Source organism: Anthonomus grandis, chromosome 4 (genome assembly GCF_022605725.1).
Source record: "Anthonomus grandis grandis chromosome 4, icAntGran1.3, whole genome shotgun sequence".
In the NCBI taxonomy this organism is placed as follows: Eukaryota; Metazoa; Arthropoda; class Insecta; order Coleoptera; family Curculionidae; genus Anthonomus; species Anthonomus grandis.
In genome coordinates, this window is record NC_065549.1 from 27,435,955 (window position 1) to 27,457,250 (window position 21,296).

General features: G+C 31.7%; 2 protein-coding genes and 1 long non-coding RNA gene across 3 annotated transcripts in view; all 3 read left to right on the forward strand.

The window, feature by feature from the left end:
- The window catches only part of LOC126734966 (cilia- and flagella-associated protein 45-like), a 55,590-nt gene extending 55,424 nt beyond the window's left edge, over nucleotides 1–166 (forward strand). The window contains exon 10 of the mRNA XM_050438835.1: nucleotides 14–166. Within this exon, the coding sequence (XP_050294792.1) occupies nucleotides 14–80 (67 nt within the window). The 3' untranslated portion in view covers nucleotides 81–166. The remainder of the gene's footprint in view (nucleotides 1–13) is intronic.
- Nucleotides 167–8,815: 8,649 nt separating this feature from the next.
- Nucleotides 8,816–21,296, forward strand: part of LOC126734965 (uncharacterized) — a 202,465-nt gene continuing 189,984 nt past the window's right edge. The window contains exon 1 of the mRNA XM_050438833.1: nucleotides 8,816–9,051. Coding sequence (XP_050294790.1) covers nucleotides 9,033–9,051 — 19 coding nt within the window. The 5' untranslated portion in view covers nucleotides 8,816–9,032. The remainder of the gene's footprint in view (nucleotides 9,052–21,296) is intronic.
- LOC126734978 (uncharacterized) lies at nucleotides 9,962–10,994 on the forward strand. Its single transcript, XR_007660240.1, has 3 exons — nucleotides 9,962–10,334; nucleotides 10,383–10,746; nucleotides 10,803–10,994. It is a non-coding gene; the product is annotated as an uncharacterized LOC126734978 (long non-coding RNA).

Sequence of the window (21,296 nt, forward strand, 5' to 3'; positions counted from 1 at the left end):
TATTATTTTTTAGGAAAAATAATGTTCCAGATAATTATATAAAAGATATAGAAAGGCAGCTGCGACTTGGAGGGAAATAAGCGGCTAAATTTATAAATTTTACATGTATATTTGTTTATTTATTGTATAATAATTTATTGAATAAATACTTTATTTACATTTAAAACTCCTTTACTTTTGTTAGATCTTAATAAGTAAAAAGGTTTTAAATGTATAAAATCGAATAGTAATAGTATAACCAGACCAAAATGAAAAAGCAAAAATATTTTATTTTAGGAGGTTTTGTAGTAGTTAGTGGCGTCCCATATATAAAATTGAAATACAAGAAAATATAATCTGAGAAGATATTTTATATCAATATTTTTTTGTTTTTCAAGGTGTTTTGACAATTATTATTCTAAATTAGTAGATTAATGACGAATTAAGGAGGTTATGGACGCTATGGTGCCAAAACTAAACAAATGTCACTTTTCTTTGTGATCTTTTTTTTCTGCGTCATCTTTCAAAAAAAGTGTTTTTGACAGTTGAGATTATTTAAAATTAACGACATTTCACAGGTCTTAAAAAGTTAAATTAGGAAATTTTTATTCCACTATACTAAATATTATATAATACTAAAAACTTATCACTTAAAAACAGTTGAATAAAAGTATGTCATATCATACATCAAATTTCTTAGAATTTGAGGTAAAATCCAAAATTGATATATGTAAAATATATGGTGTCTCTTAAAAATAAAAAAGACCAAATTGTTGCTTCCGGGTGGTCCATATTTTCGTCAAAGACAATCAAACATATTTAGAACACGTCTTTAACATTAAACGTGTAAGTGTTTAAATTCCCGGCTTTGCTCATTACTTGCATCAGGAGTAGAAAATGATAACTCCAGAGCTTTTGAAGAAGTATCATCGAATTCAAATGGCCGCCAAAATGCCATTTTAATTAATTCTTAACAATGAAGACATTATTTCCCAAGTCTCGAAGCAATTAAATTTTGGAGTTTTTTGAGTGCCTATCCGTTTTCAACGCACATGCGTTTCTATCGCATCCGTTGAAACCGGATCGTGCATACCCGTACTTAAAGGTGTTAGTTAATTCTTTGTTCCGAACGATGCCGCCGTACGCGTGCCTCTTTAATAACCTACGAGGTCCCGATAATCACAGAAATTAGGAAAATATAGCCCCGGTAATGTATCGTTCAGTCGGAAACGTTTAATGGCTTCTTTATTTTATTTTTTGCGTTTTCAATTTGGACTGGTTGGACTATATTATTATCTTTATTAATACTAAATATTTATGACAAGATTTGTTATTTTGTTTAATTAAAAAAGCCTTTTAGCACAATTATTTACCAATTAGTCCGCTTTAGAGGCACGAGTTAGTCACCTCTTCCCGATTTGAACACGATGACATACACAATGGACATTGTGTGTGTTAGCAGGGTGGTCGCTTGAGCATAAGCAAAATTTTCAAATTTCGTAAACCCATAAAAAAAAAATTCCAATTTGGAAGTCGATTTTATGCCAAAGGGCATCACACTCACCTGGATTAAGGGAGGAATTAAAAGAGGAAAATTTAGGATAACGCATCAAAGGTCTTTCGGTAATCGATGTAGGCAGCGAAAAGATTCCTCTTTGTGTTGTATGCCCCATTGTAGATAACCGAGCCAATTATCAGTTTCTCTTTGCAGCCCATGGTGCCGCTTAGACTCCTGGCGCCGGATTTAAAAGAATATCATTTACTTAATAACACATACGTTTTGTTAGTTTAGCAGTTCAAAAATTCTTAACATCTTGTTGATATGGGTATTTGTAATATTTATGGCTTGAGGTAGGACCATTAATTTGATAGAATATTTTTTATGATCAGTATTATTGGTATTTAAACCCTGCTTTGTTAATTTTCTCTTGCTTGAGAAATATTAATTTTCTTAAACAATCTGCAAAAAAAGTTTCTGTTTAAGGGCATTAAGGCACTAAACATAGATATGATTTTATGGGTCCTATTGCACATATTCTTGTATTAGTAGCATATAATAGGTTTCACTTTCTGCACTTTTCGAGTTTGCACTCCTCCGATAAATTTCGTTAGCTGACCTATATCTTTTATGATAGCTTTTATTTTATTAATTAAACATCTTTCTCAAGGTGACTTTTTAGGTCTGAAGTGTGTCCAAAATTAGCTGAAGGTTTGCTGGTCGCACGTCATTTGGTTACCTTTGATTTGGAAGAAAGGCTTTTATCCTCTTCTTCGAACTCCACCGCCTGCATTTGCTGACCTATCTAAAGTATATTCATTGAGCAGCGGCCACTGAGATAAACAAATGCACGCACGATGCCAACCGTAGCCGATCGATAGTTCTAGCCTGGACACTACTTATCTCCGCTTCCATCGATACCTCACAACAGAAGCCGAAATCATGCGAGGCGACGACCGCATCGCAATGGCAAAAATTTCGCGCTGGGGCACATATTTTGCGTTGATTCAAAATAATATTTTACTGCAGTTATTATTGTAGTTTATAGTAAGATTACGCATTTAAAGTTTTAAACTACCAAACTATTTTGATACTCGCTTTGAGTTTTAAAAAGAATAAAAATTCGGTATTTAAATTAGGTGGGTAAATTAACAATTTTATTTTTAACTTACATTTTACAATCTTAATTTTTTATTCTTGCTGCATTCCTGGGTGCAAAAGCAATTATAAAGATACCGAGAGAGTTACCATTTTTCGTGTTCCCAATGACCCGGATCAAAAGAAAAGATGGTTAGAATCCATTGAAAGAGACGACGTAGTGGTGAAACACCGTTTATGTATATTTTTCCAATAAAATGAATAATAATAAATATTTAAAACATTCATCATATACCTAAAAATAAGTAATAATAAAAAAAAAATTATCTTGTAAAATGTAAAATATTAGGTCCCGCGGTATCTCCACTTATTCGTTCCACTGTACGGCGTGCGCCACCAAATCTCGGCTTCAATTTTGACGCCACGGCCCACGGAACCATTGTCACGGCTAGAACTATCGATCGGCTACGTGCCAACGCGTGATCACCGGGACATCGTCAGGTGGCCAGGGCCGTACTCCGCAGGGAGGATATTTGAATTTAAATTAAAATATTAATTTAATTAAAAATGAAAACCATAAATTACATTTAATTATTTTAGTACTTGGTAATTAGCTAAATTTTTTTTATTTTGAAATAATGTATGTTTTTTTTGAATTCAGAATAAGGTAATTAATTTTTTTTAATTAAGAATTTTTTGTTTTTCGAGGTATTTGCTGGTCTTAAAAAATTATTGCAAGGCCAGCAATCAGCTACATCTCAAGAATTATTTTTATGATATGAAAAATATGTTATATTTTCTTTTAATTTTCTTTATTACCTAGGCAGTTTTTAATGACTAAAAACAAATTTCAGTAGACTGATTGACTAAGAGTAATGAAGTAATAGCATATACTAAAAAAAAGGTGCCACTTACGGGATATATTCAATCATAAATAAAGGTGAATTTTACATATGAATTTTTGCATAGTTACATATTTTTTTACAATAGGTATTTATGCAATAAATGTGCAAAGAAAGACTTTTGTCACAAATGTAAATGTTTATGCATAAACCATCAGATGCGACAATCACATGAGTAAGCTAACAATCGCATAAGCAAGGTAAAGCATTTTTCTTGAGCTCCAAAAGCGTGCGCAAAGTGGCAATGATATACTTTATGCACCGTAAAGTTATACTGTAATATAACTTAAGTAGTATTTTATGTTGCCCATGTTCACATAAAAAACTAGTCTATGTCACTTTCGCTAGATAAGGAACTGCTATCTTCCAATGGTATTACCAGTCTCTCAACTACTTCATCCATAATGTTATCTAATTGCCATATATTTTGTTCGGTTTTCTTTGTGTGTCCGATAATTTTTTTCCAATTTTCGCAAGTGATTCGTGCTACGGCCTCATGAAATATCATCTGAACATCTGCAAACTTATATGTCCTATTTTTTTCTGCAACATATCCCTTAATATTGGCCCAGATAAGTTCTATTGGGTTTAAATCACCGTGGTATGGCGGAAGTCAAAGAACTGTCTTGTGATGCGTCTTGGATCTTTCATCAACAACATAACAATTGAATTTACTCTTATTACTGTTGACGAGTTTTAAAACTTGAGATTTTATCATACTGTCATTATATTCAATATTTTTTTATTGAAGTTAATCCTGAATATCAGCTTTTTTTGAAGCTGTCGTTGGTACCTTTTCCATTTTTCAAAGGAAGGACCATCCATTTCCTGATGATAGTCGCCACTTTTTTCCGAAATCCATCAGAAACAAACCCGTACTCACTACCAATATATCAGATAATTAGCCTTTGTCCCTTTTCTAAAAAAATATTTATCAGTCTAAGTATTTATGAATAAAAAATATGCTAAGTATAACAAATGTGTTATTAAAAAGCAACAAAAAAGTGAAAAAAAAGTATTGAAATATTTTAATAAATTAAATTGAAATTAATTTAACTTAGTTTGTAACCAAAAATATTAAATTGACACTTGAAGTGATGTGACAGATATATTATTGAAGGAAATCTAAAAAGTGTTCTTTAAATATATAGGGTACCATAACAAAAGCGAAACGTCGGCTTTTTGAAACCCTTTTTTTTAAATAAGTACTCGATTTTTTATTTTATCTGCGGGAAAACATTTTTTTGTCAGTTCCACCCAGTGTTCCAAAAGACCGAGGTTTTGTTTTGTTTGTAATACTCTGTACACAATTAAATTTACGCATACACAAATAGCGAAGAGTAAATAACCTTTTTGAAAAAAAAAATTTAACGTGGCATATTGTAGTGGGATTCGTTACGTACTTGACTTAAGTCTACCCTCTAACTTTTGACGTCGCAGGGTATCCGTCAACCTCCCCTCACTATTTCTTTGCACAGTTATAGGAGAAAAGTTGACACAAATGGCTCGGGCGCCACTTTAAGTAATTAAAGGAGCTTAAAGTCCCCTTTAGCCTCTCGGGTAATCCTTTAAAGAGTGGAGAAACCAGGTAAAAATTGAAAGTAGACTGTTTGGTTATAATGAGATCTTATTGCTATTAATCATTATTATTACAAAAACGGTAACAGGTTTGGTTGCTTAAAAATAAATGAACAAATGTGTCCTTAAAATCTAACAATCACCCATTTGGGAAAATGTACCGGAAAATGCGGCACTCTATTAATGACGCAAAACACTATGATTTAAAGGACGAGGTTATGATTTTTTTGTATACGCGATTACGGATGACATTCGTGAAGCAAAGCCGAAAACTCAACACCAATCAAGCGAAGCAATCTTAATTAATCGGTCAACATTTACTGACGAATATGGCGGCCATGAGCTAGACGTGTTTGCAGACGCTCTCAGAAAATTTAGGTTGTATAATGTTCTAAATAGAAGTTAGTGCTAGTGCTACTGATTAGTATCTCCGAGATAGTTTTGAAAGTGTAGTGTTATTGTTTCGTGCCCCAAAAGTGTCCTTTTATTTGGATTTCCAAGAAAAGTAGGCTTGCCGTTACAATGGGTTTGTCATCTGCTGATATAAGGGAAAGTAAATCAACAATTATATCGACCTTTAATGACAAATTCCTACAGGACATCGTGGACAGGGTGGCCGGCTTGGTGGAAAGGAAGTTTAGTGACAAGATAGAGGCCCAGAAAAAGACCATCAACTCTTTAGAAGCCAAAGTTTCGCAACTTTATTCCGTAACCCAAGATTTAAAGGCTAAAATCGACAATCACGAACAAAGTTCGCGCAATCTCAATCTGCGCATATTCAATGTGCCAGTAACAAATGCCGAAGATTTGCACTCAACAGTACATAAACTATTTACCAAAACCATAAAAGCCGACGTCAACATTTCAGATATTAACAAATGCCACCGCATTAAGGCCGATTTAAACGATGCCAGTAACTGGCGCCAGTCTCACTGGCACGCCAGCGCTGGTATCGTATAGACACTATTCTGTGCCACTCCATTGCTGGCCGACTGCAATGGCGAGAATAGAGGATTCGCCTATTTTTCATGCCAGTCGATTTCACCTCGATGCTCCGCAACACCCGCGCCAGTGCTTAGGCAGCGTCTAAACACGTTGCCGCCAGTTAGTAGCATACTTAGGAAGGCAGTCTTGAAAGTTGAATTATTTGGTTTATTTTTTGTAATTATTTCTGGGTGTTTTTGAAAAAATGGCTCGTAAGTTTAGTGCAGATGAAACTTTAAAGCTTGTTCAACTGTATAGAGAGCATGAATGCCTATGGAATATTCGATGCCAGGAATATAAAAACAAACAAAACCGAACATCGGCTCTTCAACAAATTCGGACCGAAATTGGTATCGAAGGTATTACGATTGAGGACATAAAAAATAAGATAAAAAGTTTCTACTTACTATTTAGAAGTCGATAAAATCGACAAATCTACTAGATCAGGCGCTGGGGGTAATGCCTATATACCGAGAGTAACATGGTTTGAGGAATTAAATTCCTTTATCAAAAATGTGGCAGTAAGACGAAGAACAACGGTAAGAAAAATAATATGTATATTTATAAGTTTAGTTTAACATTATTTACTATTTTTATAATACTATTATGTGACCAAATTGCCACGGAACACTACCGTCGTTCATAAAAAAATTCTTATATTTATCTCTTTTTTCTCTAGCAATATTTTCTGAATGATTACTTCCTTGATTCGAGATACTTTTTAAGGAAGTTATTTCATGCCTCTATAAGCCTGGTATAATATTTCCATCTTGATCTTTCCTATCTATACAAGTTGCAGTGATATAGGATTTTGATTTTTTTCTTAGCCAGTTATGTAGTGCACAAGTTGCAAAAATGATTGCATCTACCGTATTCAAGTTAGTCGGTATTGCCTTTTCAAAAATACGAAACCTACTGACTAAAATCCTTTTTTTTTCTTCTGCACTGAGGTTAACGCCTGGATATGGCTTTAATAAATATGTCTTAAGCGGAAATGCTGCATCTCCAACAATAACTCCATCTTCAGGTAACAGGCCATTTTCTAGTTGCTCGTGAATTGAACAGTTTTTGAAAACACCACCATCAGATGCATTGCCACTTGCGCCAACGCTTATGTATGAAAAACAGTAGTTGTGATCAACAATAGCTAACAATATGATGCTGCTTGTTTTTTTATAGTTAAAAAATTCACTTCTACTATTAGAGGGAGCTCTGATTTCTACATGTTTTCCATCTATTAAGCTTCCGTTGGAAATACGTTGGAAAATTCCATTTTATATTAAAGCCCGCCTCAATGGTTTTCCATTCCTCTTCTGTATTTGGCATCTAAAAAATGAAATAACATGATTAGATATTTTTTCTTTTTGTAACCTTGAAATTACAGTTTTGTTAATATATTTTCTTCTTTTATTTGCAGGATAACATAGAAAATGTCGAAGAAAACCCTATCAACGACATGGAACGTTCAGTTTCACCAAGCTTGGAAAATAGGTGTCAGGTTGCTCCGGCAGTAACATCACTCGCGGAGAATGAATCAAGCGCAGAAAAACGGCCACTTACTACAGCATCCCTAAAATCTAAGCGCAGCAAACTCTCACAAATGTCTTTATTAATTGACGATTGAAAAAATATAGATAAAAATATGGAAGAAACAGAACATGAAGTATTTGGAAAGAGTGTATCAGTTCAATTAAAGAAATTATCCGAAGAACAAGCAATTATTGCTTAAGAAAAAATACAGAGCATATTAACTCAATGCAGACTTGCTGATATAAAAGCCAAGAAACCTAATTCCGCATATTTTAATATTCAGCAACCGGTGCAATGAAACATGCCCTCTCAAGCGTATACCAGCGTCCAATATCAGAAGTCGAGCTACTAGCCAGCATTATACTGTCCCCCACCAGAAATCAGTCCAACAGGCACTACAAGTTCTTCTTCGGCTTTTCACTACAACGATGATTTTTCCCCAATTTCATATCACAATGATGGACGAAAGCACACAAGCCAGTGATATAATAGCGACTTTTGAGAAATATGTAATGTAAATTATTCCGAATATATTAAACATACTTTACCTTAATAAATTGTTTTAATGCTCTAAAAATTGCCCGGCACACTTCTGGTATTAACTGTGATATAGCAGATTTAGAAACACGATAAAAGTGACTTATGCTTCGGTAAGACATTCCTGTAGCTAAATATGTCAACGTTATTTCTAACTTTATTTTTGCGGGTAGTGCATCTCTCATTATGGTGTCTTGACGCTGAATAGGGTGTTCTATGAGAGAAAGTAACTCGTCAAAATTTTCGGCTGTAAGTCGTAACGCCAATCTGTACTCAGAGGGATCTTCTAATCTAAGCTGTTTTAACAGCAAAGCCAAACCTCCTGTTATTGATCTCTCACTGATCCATTTTCTCACCTATAGTCGCTTCTTTTTTTCAATTCTTCATCTAACATATTACTTAATTCATCTTTTAGTAACATAATCACGGTTCTTATTGTTCTTTTTTTGAAAAGTTCAATTTTTCTCGAATTCATTTTTAAAAACAACACAGTACAAATTCACAACTGACTTAAACTTACTGACATCGTGTAAACAACTTTAGGTACAACTCTTGGCCAGTAAAAAACTGGCTTGCCAGTGAGCCAGTGAGACTGGCGCCAGTTACTGGCATCGTGTAAATCGGCCTTTATGCCAAGGAATATCAGCGACAAACCGCCAGCGATCTTGGTGCGTTTTAATAATGAATCGGCTCGGTTATCGGTTTTGAGGTTGCGTAAAGGCCTACAAAATAACATTCAATCAAAGAAGACTTGACTAAAGTTCGCCTGGCTCTATTTCAAACTGCAATTAAGGATTTTTCGAGTAGAAGTGCGTGGGTGCTTAAAGGCAATGTTTACGTGAAAGTAGATAATAGAGTGCACCGTGTTTTCAGTGAAAATGATCTCCTTAAGCTGAAAACAAATTCTAATAATATGTAGATCTCGGATGACAATGATTTTATTATGTAAGTGTTAATGAATTTTTTTTCCTTAACTACTCAAATCTGGTTTTCTCTTAAAATACTTTATATCCGTAAGAACGATCTATTTACCTATGACTCAGGTAATTATTAAATAGTATAATAATTTTTTTTTTTAATTTCATTTAAATCTTGATGTAGCTGTTACATATAGATTTTTCTTTTTGTTATCATTTTTAATTTTTTTTTTATTAATTGATTCGTTCTCATAGCCACCTATACTATGCAAAATTATGTTTTTACTTATTTTTGGCATTGCTATTAATGAGAAATTAAATGCAATTATTATATTTAGACTACAAATTTTAAATGGATTTTTCTTTTGAAAGTTATATTATTGCATGATGTAAGTCGACGTTTCTGAGTAACTCGATATTTTTGGCTTCTGATTTAATATCGTTCTAGTATCTACGGGGGGAATGAGATAAATGAATACATTTTATAGGACTTAGTTTTGGTTTTTAAAAAGCGTACATTTCGCTTAAGTTTGCTTAATTTTCTTTTAGCTATCTTGTATTTTTTTTTGTTTATTATAGCATATGGCATACGATTTTCTTACTAGAATACCTACCTATGTATACATGAATATCTTATTGGTTTTATTTTATTTAAGTTTTTTTTCTTGTTAAAAGTTAGAGCATCATTACAAATGCATATTAGAGCGTCGTTTCTACATGGTTCTTGAATGGTTGTTTTTGTTCCTCATTGCAATGGTATGGTGTGTAATACTATCGTTGAACTGTATTTTTAATTTAGATTTGTTAACGGGAATTGGGGCTCAAATGAGGCGACGGTTGGTGGGGTGGGGGATGTCATGGTTGCGGTGGAACTTTGCGAGCATACGTTAAAAGACGAATATGCCCAGCCAATGAGAATTGAAGATGGGACCAAAAACTGATTGATCCGTTCGTTTACGTCCGTAAAATTTCGCGCGCGATTGGCATTGGCATATTAATTTTGTTTTGTTTTCCCTAACCTATAGATTACAGATTTTATTTTTTTTGCTTTGCTTCCTGAATGATTTAATTATCGCCGATAATTATTATTTATATAGATTTTGCCACTATTTGAGTGCTCACAGCAATAATAGTGCTTAGTGTTGACTCCGTTGTCTATAATATTCGGTTCTACGCTAATTTTGAGTTCAAAAACAAACATTTTAGTGTTTGATTTTCAATTTCTAGTAAACTATCCAGTGATTTCTTTCCTCTATAATTTCTTGTTTAGCTGCTGCAGTATCTGTTTACGATAATTATGGCAACACTTAGGTAAGATATAATTTTTTTTAGGTCTAATCTGAATTATGTATTTTACAGCCAACAAAATGAAATCTGCGAAGTCTGTGAGAAGGAATTTTCAAGCACATCCATGAGAAACAGACATCTTTAAGAAGTTTCACCCAGAATTTTTTGGCCAGGAATACAAGAAACACATTATATGTCCAATGTGTACCAACGATACCTAGACATTTTCTTATTTTAATAGTTTAAACAAACATTTTTGTTTAATATTCGCAAAATAAAGATTAAACAATCATTTTTAAATTTTAGGTATTTTGAAGAATATACCTCTTATAGAGAACAAAGTAATAGGGCAGTCGATTATGCTTGTCAGACCTAAAATAAATTTAAGAATGGAGAGGAACATATTTTTACAATTGTAACAGGAGCAACATCAGAGGTTGTATAAACTCTTAGTTATCAGACATAATTGTATATTTTGTTGTTTACTTTTAGGATTTAATAGCTCATGTAAAATGAGAAACATTAAGTCTGGGGGAAACATACGCATCAAGGAACATGCCCATCAAGAACTTTAGTTAAGGTTTTAAAGAATAATATTGCATTAATTTTTATATTCCTAGACTAGTTCATAATTTTAATCCTTTGTAGGATCAGAAGTGCTAGTTTACAGACCAAGCTTGATGGATTTAGTTTCTTCTCTACCAATTTAGTTTTAAGTTGTTGATATAATATAATATAATACATTTTAATATAATATAGAGTCCATAGTATAGTTTATTTTAAAAATTATTATTATAAAATTTAAAGTATATTTGCGAAAAGTTAAAACATTGCAGTAAGCTAGTCGACATTAAGATATTTGATAAATATGATGGGAATTTTTTAATTTCAAAGTAATTTCAAAACTGTCATCACAATGATTTATATCATTTTCAAATTGTCTTTGAAAACTACTCAGCAAGTAAGCTGCCTTAAAATATTTATAGAATATTTACTTCTTATGGCCACTATGATGATGCATCACCCATGTGATTTTATCAAAACAATGCATAAACAGTTATATAAAAATTAAAATAAATACACATACATATTTTTTAAGATTATATGTTTTATATATTTTTATTTTCATTGTTAAATAAAAGTGTATATGGTGATTTTTTCTTGAAAATTCATATACTTTTAGTTGTTTATTAAATGGCAATCTTTATCATCTACCCACTCGATATTCTCTGATCCACATATAATTGGCTATTTAAATGAACTTCAAACGTTCATTGACAATTATTATATTATGAAAATTTTAAATTATCGATACCTATCATAGGAATATGACATGTAAGAAGTAATTTCACACTAAATTTTAATATAATACCATAAAAAACATCTATAAAACAAGCTAAAATAAAAATACGAAAAAAACTTTAGTGTTATCATTAATAAATAACTGCAAAATAGTTGTATGCGTTTTTCCTTTAATATATCGTATAGAGACCACATTACTCCTTATCTAAATTCACATTTTATATTAAATATGAGAAATAGAAGAAAGTGTCATATGTATAATTTAATTTACAAAATAATTAAATCAGGTCAGCCGCCATATTTAAGAGACTTATTTTTTCACCATGATTATATACACAATATAAGAAATCCAAACTTAATTAGAATTCCATTTCATCGAACATCAGGTTTTAAAAAATCATTCCAGTATGTAGGCATTTATATGTGGAACAAGTTACCGGATTACATTAAAAATAGTTCACCAAAGAAATTTATTGCATATGTTAAAGAAATCCTTCTTAATTCTCAACTAACATAGGCATTTTAACAAATTCACACCACCAAATTTTTATTAAAAATATAATTTTATTATTTTTATTTAATTGCAACCATATTATTTTTGAGTTCTTACTTTTTAAATCAACACTGGTCTTGTTGATCTTGCAGGCATAAAAATAAAATTTTAAATGGTTCATTTTGGAATATCTATTCATTTTTGCGTCGTGTTGCCCTGGCTTTCCAGCCTCGGCTCGTGTTTTTTGCCGCCCTTCCTCCTCTCTGTCTATTGCACAGATGGTACCTATATTAATGTATATGATATAGTAAATTATTACACTATATTTTTTTTTGTTTTTAGCTTTTATATGTTTTTAGGGTTTAATGACTTATTTTCTTAATAATTATAATTGGGAAAGTCTTTATTCTTCTTTTAGTTGTAATTAGGTTAGTATGTTTTAACGGTCTGAGCAGCACATGCGCGCTAGCTCGTGTATGTGTTATCGGTTGTTTTTATAATCGCAGTTCAGTCCGCATTACTCTTAGCATTGTGTAAATTCTTGTAATAAAAAAATGTAATTTTCTATGTACAATGTTTAAGTGGTAATAAAAGTCTTTTGAATTTGAATAATAATGCCAATATTTTTGGAAGGTTTAATGTTTTATATATACCGTACTCACTCATGCATTTGTACTTATTTACTAAAGAAACCTAGACTTGTGAGGTGTGTCCTGAGGATGACTGGTTTCTTTTTTTTTTTTTTTTAATTTGTGATCCCATGCAACACTATCTATTTTCATTTTCTTAAGAATCTTGATCACGCTGTAAATATATATAAAAAAAATCATTAATTTAAGAATCTATAACAGCTATAAATATTTCTTTATTGAGCGTCTTTTATATGCACATCGCATTTCTTTTTCGATCTTAAATATAAACAAAGTTCTATATTAGCAAATATATAGGTCAGAGATGCCAAATCTCGCTGTTTAACTATAGGCATCGAAAATTTCGTATTTTGAATTTTGGTGGCACGCCTCTGTAGTGCCGGAATGCTGTCATTGGCTGGGCATATTCGTCTTTTAACGTATGCTAACTTTGCGTATGATAATGGCTAACATGAATACAAGTTTTATACAAGACGCTGAAGTCGGTGTCCTAAGAGGCCCTATAGGTTCTGACAACTTCCTACTTGGACATCTTAATGTTCGGTCGCTCAGCTCGGGTTTTGAGGAATTTACCTACTACTTATTGCAGCACCCTTACGATATATTTTGTATCTCGGAAACCTGGTTAAATGCGGATTTGGATAGCAGCTTATTTAACATACCCGAGTATAGGTTTTTAAGAAAAGACAGGGGGACAAGAGGTGGAGGTCTTGGTCTTTATGTAAAAAAAGGTTTAGTTTTCTCTAATTACTCTTTAACTTCTAGCTACATAGACTTTAAAGTTATGGGTATAACGTACAAAATAAAAAATTAAACATTTCTATTGTTAAACATATACCGCCCACCTGCAGGAAATATTTCAATTTTCCTAGACAATTTGGAAAAAAAAATTAGACAAGAATTAATTTTAGAATTAAAGACATTTTAACAGGGGTAGTTACACAATTTGATAATATAATACTTGTTAGTGATCTGAACATTAATTTTTTATCACAGTCTCCCCATGTCAACCGACTTAAATTATTAATGGACATTTTTAACCTCTCCCAGCGAGTCTTGGAGCCTACCAGGACTAACTTAAATACGAATACCTCTACCCTTCTCGATATGATTATTGCCACCTGGAACTTGTTACCTGTTCATTCCAAGTCCGAAGCAGTATCTGAATCTTTAACAGACCACAATCTCATATATTGCCTGTTCCAAAAGCCTAAAATAGTTGGCCCCAAAAAAGGGGTATTATTTAGAGACTATAATAATATAAATATGATTGATTTTATTGCGGACAGATTTTTGTTCCAATGGGACGACTTGTATAATAGCGTCCAAGTTGACGATAAAGTAAATATATTTAATAGCAAGATCCTAAATCACTTGAATAAATATGCACCACTTAAATATAAACACCTAGTTAAAAAGCCATTTAATCCGTGGATTACTCACAATATAAAAACTATGATTAGACTAAAACACAAGGCTCTCAAAAAATACCAAAAATCAAAATCAGAAGCGCACTTACAGTATTACAGGCAACTAAGAAACTACACTAAGCATGCAATTATCAGAGAAAAAATATCATTCTTTAAGCAAGTAGCGCATCAAAGAGAAAAATAATTTTGGGTAACTGCTGGCAAGCTAAAACTAACACGTGATAAAAACCATCTATTTGAACTGCCAGAAAATTTAAATAATGCTTCCCTCATTCATGATTTCTTTTTGGATACTCCAATATGGCTGACTCTACATTATTAGAGCTACTAAATTTTTACAAAATAGTAGATTTACTAATGAGATCTTTAGAATTCCTCTCTTAGACTCTGATACCTTAAGAAAAATTATTTTTAACTTAAAGTCTAACCCAACGGGTACGGATGGTATATCAATGAGAGATGTAAAGTTGTGTTTGCCTTTTTGCTTAAATCCGCTGTTAAATATTTTAAATTCATGTATTGTTAATGACAAATATAACACAATTTGGAAACGAGCCATAATCAAACCAATTTCAAAAGTTTCAAATCCCGTAGAACTAAAGGATCTCAGACCAATCAGTATTTTACCTGCTATGTCGAAAATTATTGAAAAACACATTTCCATTGACCTTGGTCATTTTGCAGAAGTCCATAAAATTCTTCCAGAATGCTTTCGAATTGACAGGATTTCGCTTGGGGTACAGCACAAGTACTTGTCTTACAAAAAATTAAATGATGTTTGCTCCACTGAGGAACAGAAATCTGGCACGTGCATGGCTCTACTCGACTTTAGTAAGGCCTTTGACACAGTAAATCACGACTTGTTACTAGCGAAATTGCACTATTTTGGCCTCTCAGCGAACCCTGTACAATTTTTTTAAAATTATTTTAACAGTCGAGAGTGTCAAGTGGCCATTCCCGGAAGGGCGGGCATCACGAGGTACTCAGAGTTTCAGGCAATCTCTTGCGGGGTACCACAAGGCTCAGTCATTTCACCTTTATGATTCTCAATTTATGTTGCGGATATATATAAGGTAAATTATAAAAGACAGCTTACAACTTAAGCTTGGTTCTACGCCAGTGACGCCTCTTAGCGTTATATCTCGTTGTATTAAAACTCGCCAAGAAACTTAAACAAAACAGGCCTATTCCTCAATGGGTGAGAATGAGTACTGGCAACACAATCAGATATGTATAAGGTAGTTAAACATGCGACTTTGCAACAATATGCTAACGATTCGCAAATCTATATACCAATAAATAAGGAAAATATTGAAACGATGCAAAACTCCCTTATATCTGATCTAAAAAGCATTGAAACCTTCGCAAGAGACCACAATCTTAAATTAAATTCCGCGAAAACGCAAGTTATAGTGCTAGGAAGTAAAAACATCAGAAGAGGTAATAATAGTAACGGATACGATAGTTATCTTACTTAAGCCATATTTTAGCGAGTAAGAGTCTTACTCGGTTGCCTTACAATGTCTTAAGCGTTATGTCATCCTATGGTTGCGCTCGAATGACGTCATGTCTAACAGCTGTCAGAGTCTAAATATTAGTAAATATTCGCTATACCTTTTAAGAGGAAATACAATAAACAAAAAAGTTACTGGCGTAAACATAACCTCACTCATATTTTTTTTTACACAGAAATAAACACAAACTAATCAAAAATTAATTTAAAAAAAATATCCGCGCAACCTTACCTTTACGTTCTTCACTGTGTTTTTTGCAAATCTATTCGCTCTTTTGATAATTTATTATTTTCTACATTTTTATTTGGTTTGGGTGTCTTAACTGTTAATGTACATCAGACATTAATATTAAATAAATTAAAACTAATACTAAGAAATATAATGCTTCTACTCTAAAAAATATCAAAAAATTGATATAAATATTTATTGTTTATTATATATTTAGTCTATTCTATGTTGCCAAATTGAGCATCCCGGTTCGTTGCGTGCCTCTGCGTTAAGGCGGGTAATAAAGGATTTTGGATATTTAGTTAAATTTATAAATTTAGTGTGTCCTGTTTGGGGTATTGACCAAGAGGTTTTTGTACATTTAACGAAGTTTACATTGATACTTGATGAAAGAAACCGCAAAATAGTTTATTGATGGAGGGAACTATAGATACATACTTAATGCATATGTATGTCAATTAAATTAAATTAAAGTCCTATAGTTATAATAACAAAATAAATTTAAAGCACCCTTAATTATATTTTTGTTTCTAAAATGTATATCAATGTAGAAATTTTAAATGTTAATTATACAAAAGTAATTATACAATAAGCATGATCAGGGAAGTACCCAAAACCCGAAATTAGATATTAGGTTTTTTCCACGCTCACATGACCTGCTCTCTGCTTGAATGTAATACCCAAAAACCTAATTGATCTACGCAACCCGAATTTGGTCTGGTCTATTTTTTGCTTAGTGTGTTATTATAAAAAATATTTTTTGGCAGTTGTGTCTTGTTTGGCTACACTTTAAAGTCTTAAATTAAAAATGGATAAAATAAGTGCTAATAACGTCCATGTGGAAATAAATGTGAAAATTGTAATTGTGGTGGCAATTCGCGCAGAAATTCTACGGTTAGGATTTTTAGATTTCCAATGAAACTTAAGGACATTTGCAATTAATGGATATTAAATTCGGGTAAGTAAAATTATAAGTAAAAGTACAAGTGCACTTTTTAAAAAATCAAAAACTCTAAAGGAAAATAATAGAAAAAAATATTAGAAAAAAAAATTTTTAATTAAAAGACGCTTACAGAAACATTCAAAAATTCTAGATGCTAAGCTTTTTTAGACTCTAAAGCTCTGTCTTATCTTAGTGAACACAGGAAGTGGTATGGTATGAGCATCTAATAAAATTAAAAAAACAGTGCAAACCCTGTAAATAAATTCTTAAAAAAATTAAAACCAAATGAATTTTATTTTATTAAAGACTATCAATTGATTATTAAGGAGAATCCTGTCCATATTCTGGAAGTTCTTTAGGGCACAAGAAGGGATAAAAAAAAAGTCTTAATTATCCAGAAAATTCCTATTTATTGGCTACCAGTTTCGTGACTTCCACATGTCACATCATCAGGCCAAGGACTAAAGTAAAAAGAAGACATTACAACTTTAAAATGTAATAGAAAATACAACGTTTTTCTGGCGATACAAATTATGTTAGGTACTTACAATTATAAAACGAGATTTGTCAACATCATGAAATTAAAACACATAGAAACACAATGGACATTTATATAAGTGTACGTAGACAACACAAATATAATAAAAACTTTTAAAAAAATTACGTCCACACTAATATAAACAAATAAAAAACCCAAGATCAACACTGTACTATACGTGTATGTAGGTGTATATAATTTTCAATGTTAAAATCGTAAAAAAACGAACGCCACATTAATTTATTCAAACAAACAATATCATTAACGACATCTATCTATTTACAAACTAATCATCAATTCGTGTATATAGGTTAATTACAGTACTATATATCTCATAGATATAAATTGCCTAGACGCGCGATAGATAGCTCTACATATAGATAGACGCGATAGATCGTTTATAAATAATTATTAGTCAAATAAAGTTTTAATTAGGTTATTTTCTCCCATGTGAACTTGTATATTTAAGGAATTGTGATGGTCTTTCTTAAGTGATCTTTGAATTTCTAAGTACTCTAAGTTGTTCAAAAGGCGATTATCCTGTAAACGATGAATTATTTTAAAATTACTATTAAAATCTGTACAATGTCCAGCTTCAATTATATGTTTAGCAAAAAGAGATTCCAAATTATGTTGTCTGATACATCTATTATGCTCTGCAAATCTACTCTTAAAATTTCGTTTTGTTCTTCCGATGTAATAATGTCCACACTCACAGGAAAGTTTATATACACCCTTGCACGCTAAAATATCACCTTTATCTTTATTATTTAAAAAGAGATTACCCAATGTCTTCTGAGATTGAAAAGCAACTTTGATATTGTGTGAAGTTAAAAGTTTTTGTATTTTATAGGAAACAGGGCCATTAAAAGTAAGAGTAACGAATTTTATAGGGTTTTGATCCCGGTCATCATTCTGAAACGTGTTTAAATATATATTATGAGTTGAGTTACGTAATAGTTTTTTATTTTTAATTGTATCGATAATTGTTGAGGAAAACCCATGTTTTGTGGCAATTTGCTTAATAATATTAAACTTCTTTTCTCTATGTTGCGATGTCATTGGGATATCTATGGCTCTATTTACGTAACTGTTTAATGCAGCAATTTTATGACTAGTGGGGTGAAAAGATTCGTTATGTATTATTACCCCAGTATGGCTCGGTTTCCTATAAATCTCAAAATCATGCCTATTGTTAAAGTTGGTTATAGTTAGGTCTAAGAAATTAATTTTATTATTAGCTTGAATTTCTAGTGTAAATTTAATATTATTGTGTATGTTGTTTATGTTTGACAAAAAACTATCAAGATCTTTTCGATTTCCATTCCACAATAAAAGACAATCGTCGACATACCGATAGTAGTAAGCGATATTATGACTGTAGGGATTATTATTTAAAATGTGGTTTTTCTCAAAACTATCCATAAATGTGTCTGCAAGAAGGAGAGCCCATCGCTAGCCCATCTTCTTGCACATATGTCTCTCTATTGAAATTAAAAATGTTTTGTTTTAGACATATTTCTAAAAGGTTTAACATATGTTGAGCTTCAATGTTTGTTAGGGATGAACTGAATAATTTATTTTTAATTAAGTCAATAGCTTCTACTAACGGAACGTTGGTGAATAAATTTGCAACATCTAGCGAAATCAGAAAAGACTTATTGGGGATATCTACATTCTTTAGTTTATCAACCAGACTGACATTATTTTTTACTGTATGTACAAAATTACAATTAATGGTTTCCATAAGTTTTTTGTTGAGCCATTTTGCGAGCTTATAAGTTGGAGAGTTAGTAAAAGAAACTACTGGTCGGATAGGCATCTGGGCTGGTATATCCGATTTATGTACTTTAACTAAACCATAAAGTTTGGGGATTGTGGTATAGTTCGCTAAGAGAGAACAACGAAGTTGTGGGCTAATTATTGAAGACGCAAATTTAAGAGCATCATTGACATTCTTGATAAAATTTGGAAGTTTAGCAGATCGTTTCTTAATGTTATTGTTTTCTATAAAATTAAAAACCTTAGTATCATACTCGACTTTATTCAATACAACTACACAGTTTCCTTTATCTGCTTTGGTTAACGTTAAATTAGAAGTCTTAATTTTATTTTGAATTGATTTTATTAAATTATTATTAAAGTTACCATGCAAAAGTGATTTATTTTGTTTTTTAATGTTTTTATATTCAGTTCTTAATAGATTTTCACACTGTGATCTGATAAGATTAATATTGTCGTTTTCAAGATTTTGAAGAATTGTTTCAGTTTCGGTGGTAAGAGTTTCTAGATTTTGTACCAATGATTTATGGCTAGTAGCGGGAGGTCTATACTTTAAACCTTTTGATAAAATATTTTCTTCTAGTTTAGTAAAAACAGTGTCGGATAAATTCAAAAATGGTTTATGAAAACGATGCACATCACAATTCCCTTGTTCTCTTATTTCAATGTTTGAATTAGAAAGATGTCTGTCTTTTTTAAGTTTAAACAGTTTCTTACGTAACTTAAACCGTTTTTTGGTCTCCAAGAAATCTACTTTATTATAGATACGACCTAGTGTCCGTAAACGTGTCCGTAAATACGAGAGACTAATGATAAAGAAGATGTGCATGAAAACTAGGATATATTTTAACAACCAATGTTTAGAAAACAACCTTACCTCAAAGTATATTAACATCAAGATCAACCAACATCGATTGTCAAACAGAAGCCACCGTTTGCTTAATATTTTAAGAGGTAACTTTATTAAAGAACAGTTAAGAAAAAGTTATATCACTGTTAATAATCTGTACATCCAACTTAAATGTATTTATAATAAGTTAAGAGTAGGCTTAACTTACCATGAACTTAATACTGCTCTAGGTCGTATCTATAATAAAGTAGATTCTTGGAGACCAAAAAACGGTTCTAAAATTCTTTTAAAACTAATTTTCTAAATTCTTTTAAAAAACTGCGGTAAAAAAAATTGAATGACAAATAATAATTGCACTTCACAAAATGTCATGATAATACAATGCAAGTCAACTGAAAAATAATTGAACAGCATAGCCCCAAGATTTAAGAAATCAAAGCCTTCTATTTATGTGACCTAGTTTTTTTCTTCTTATATGCTTATTTATCAACCGATTTAAAAAATAATTATATTAAATTATTGGGAAAAAACTGTATTTCAAAAGTGGTTGTTCTCAATAACTTGCTATTTAAAAAATTAAGTAAATGCCAAAATTACTGGCTTGGACATAAAATTAAAATTCAAAAATAAAATTCAATTAAAACTATTTTTCCATGATTACTTGACTAAAAATTTCTTAAAATTGTTTCTCTAAAATCAAATTCTATTCAAATATATCTCTCACTACTCTTCAGTTAATCAACTTCTGCGAATGACTTCAAATACAAATATCGCGCAATAGATCACGTTTAAATTTGCCGCCATATGCCACCCAAGTTGATCGCTCGCTGTCCTTGTCTACAATGTCAATGGAATTTCTGTCTGATCATTAGGCAACACGCATTTCTCTATATCTGTGTTTTGTGGTTTATTCTTGGTCACGAACTTAGAAATATACCTGGACTGCCAATTCAATGAAAGGTAAATGACCACTACTAGGGGGCCGCCATTTTGCGTGATTCTGTTCTTTCGATGTTGGTCACTCTGACAAATTTTAATTGTGCCAACTGTAGGGAGACAAAACAATTAAAGTTTTTGAGAGGTTATGTTTACAAAAAGACAAAATAGAAAGTTACATATAGGCTACTATATTTGTGTTCTGTGCATATAGGTAAGAATTTAAGATAGTTGCGTTAGTCTGTGATTTTTCTGGTACTTCTTTCAGAATTTCGTTAAAATTTATGAAAGAAAGTAATCCTTACCTAAAATGAGACAAA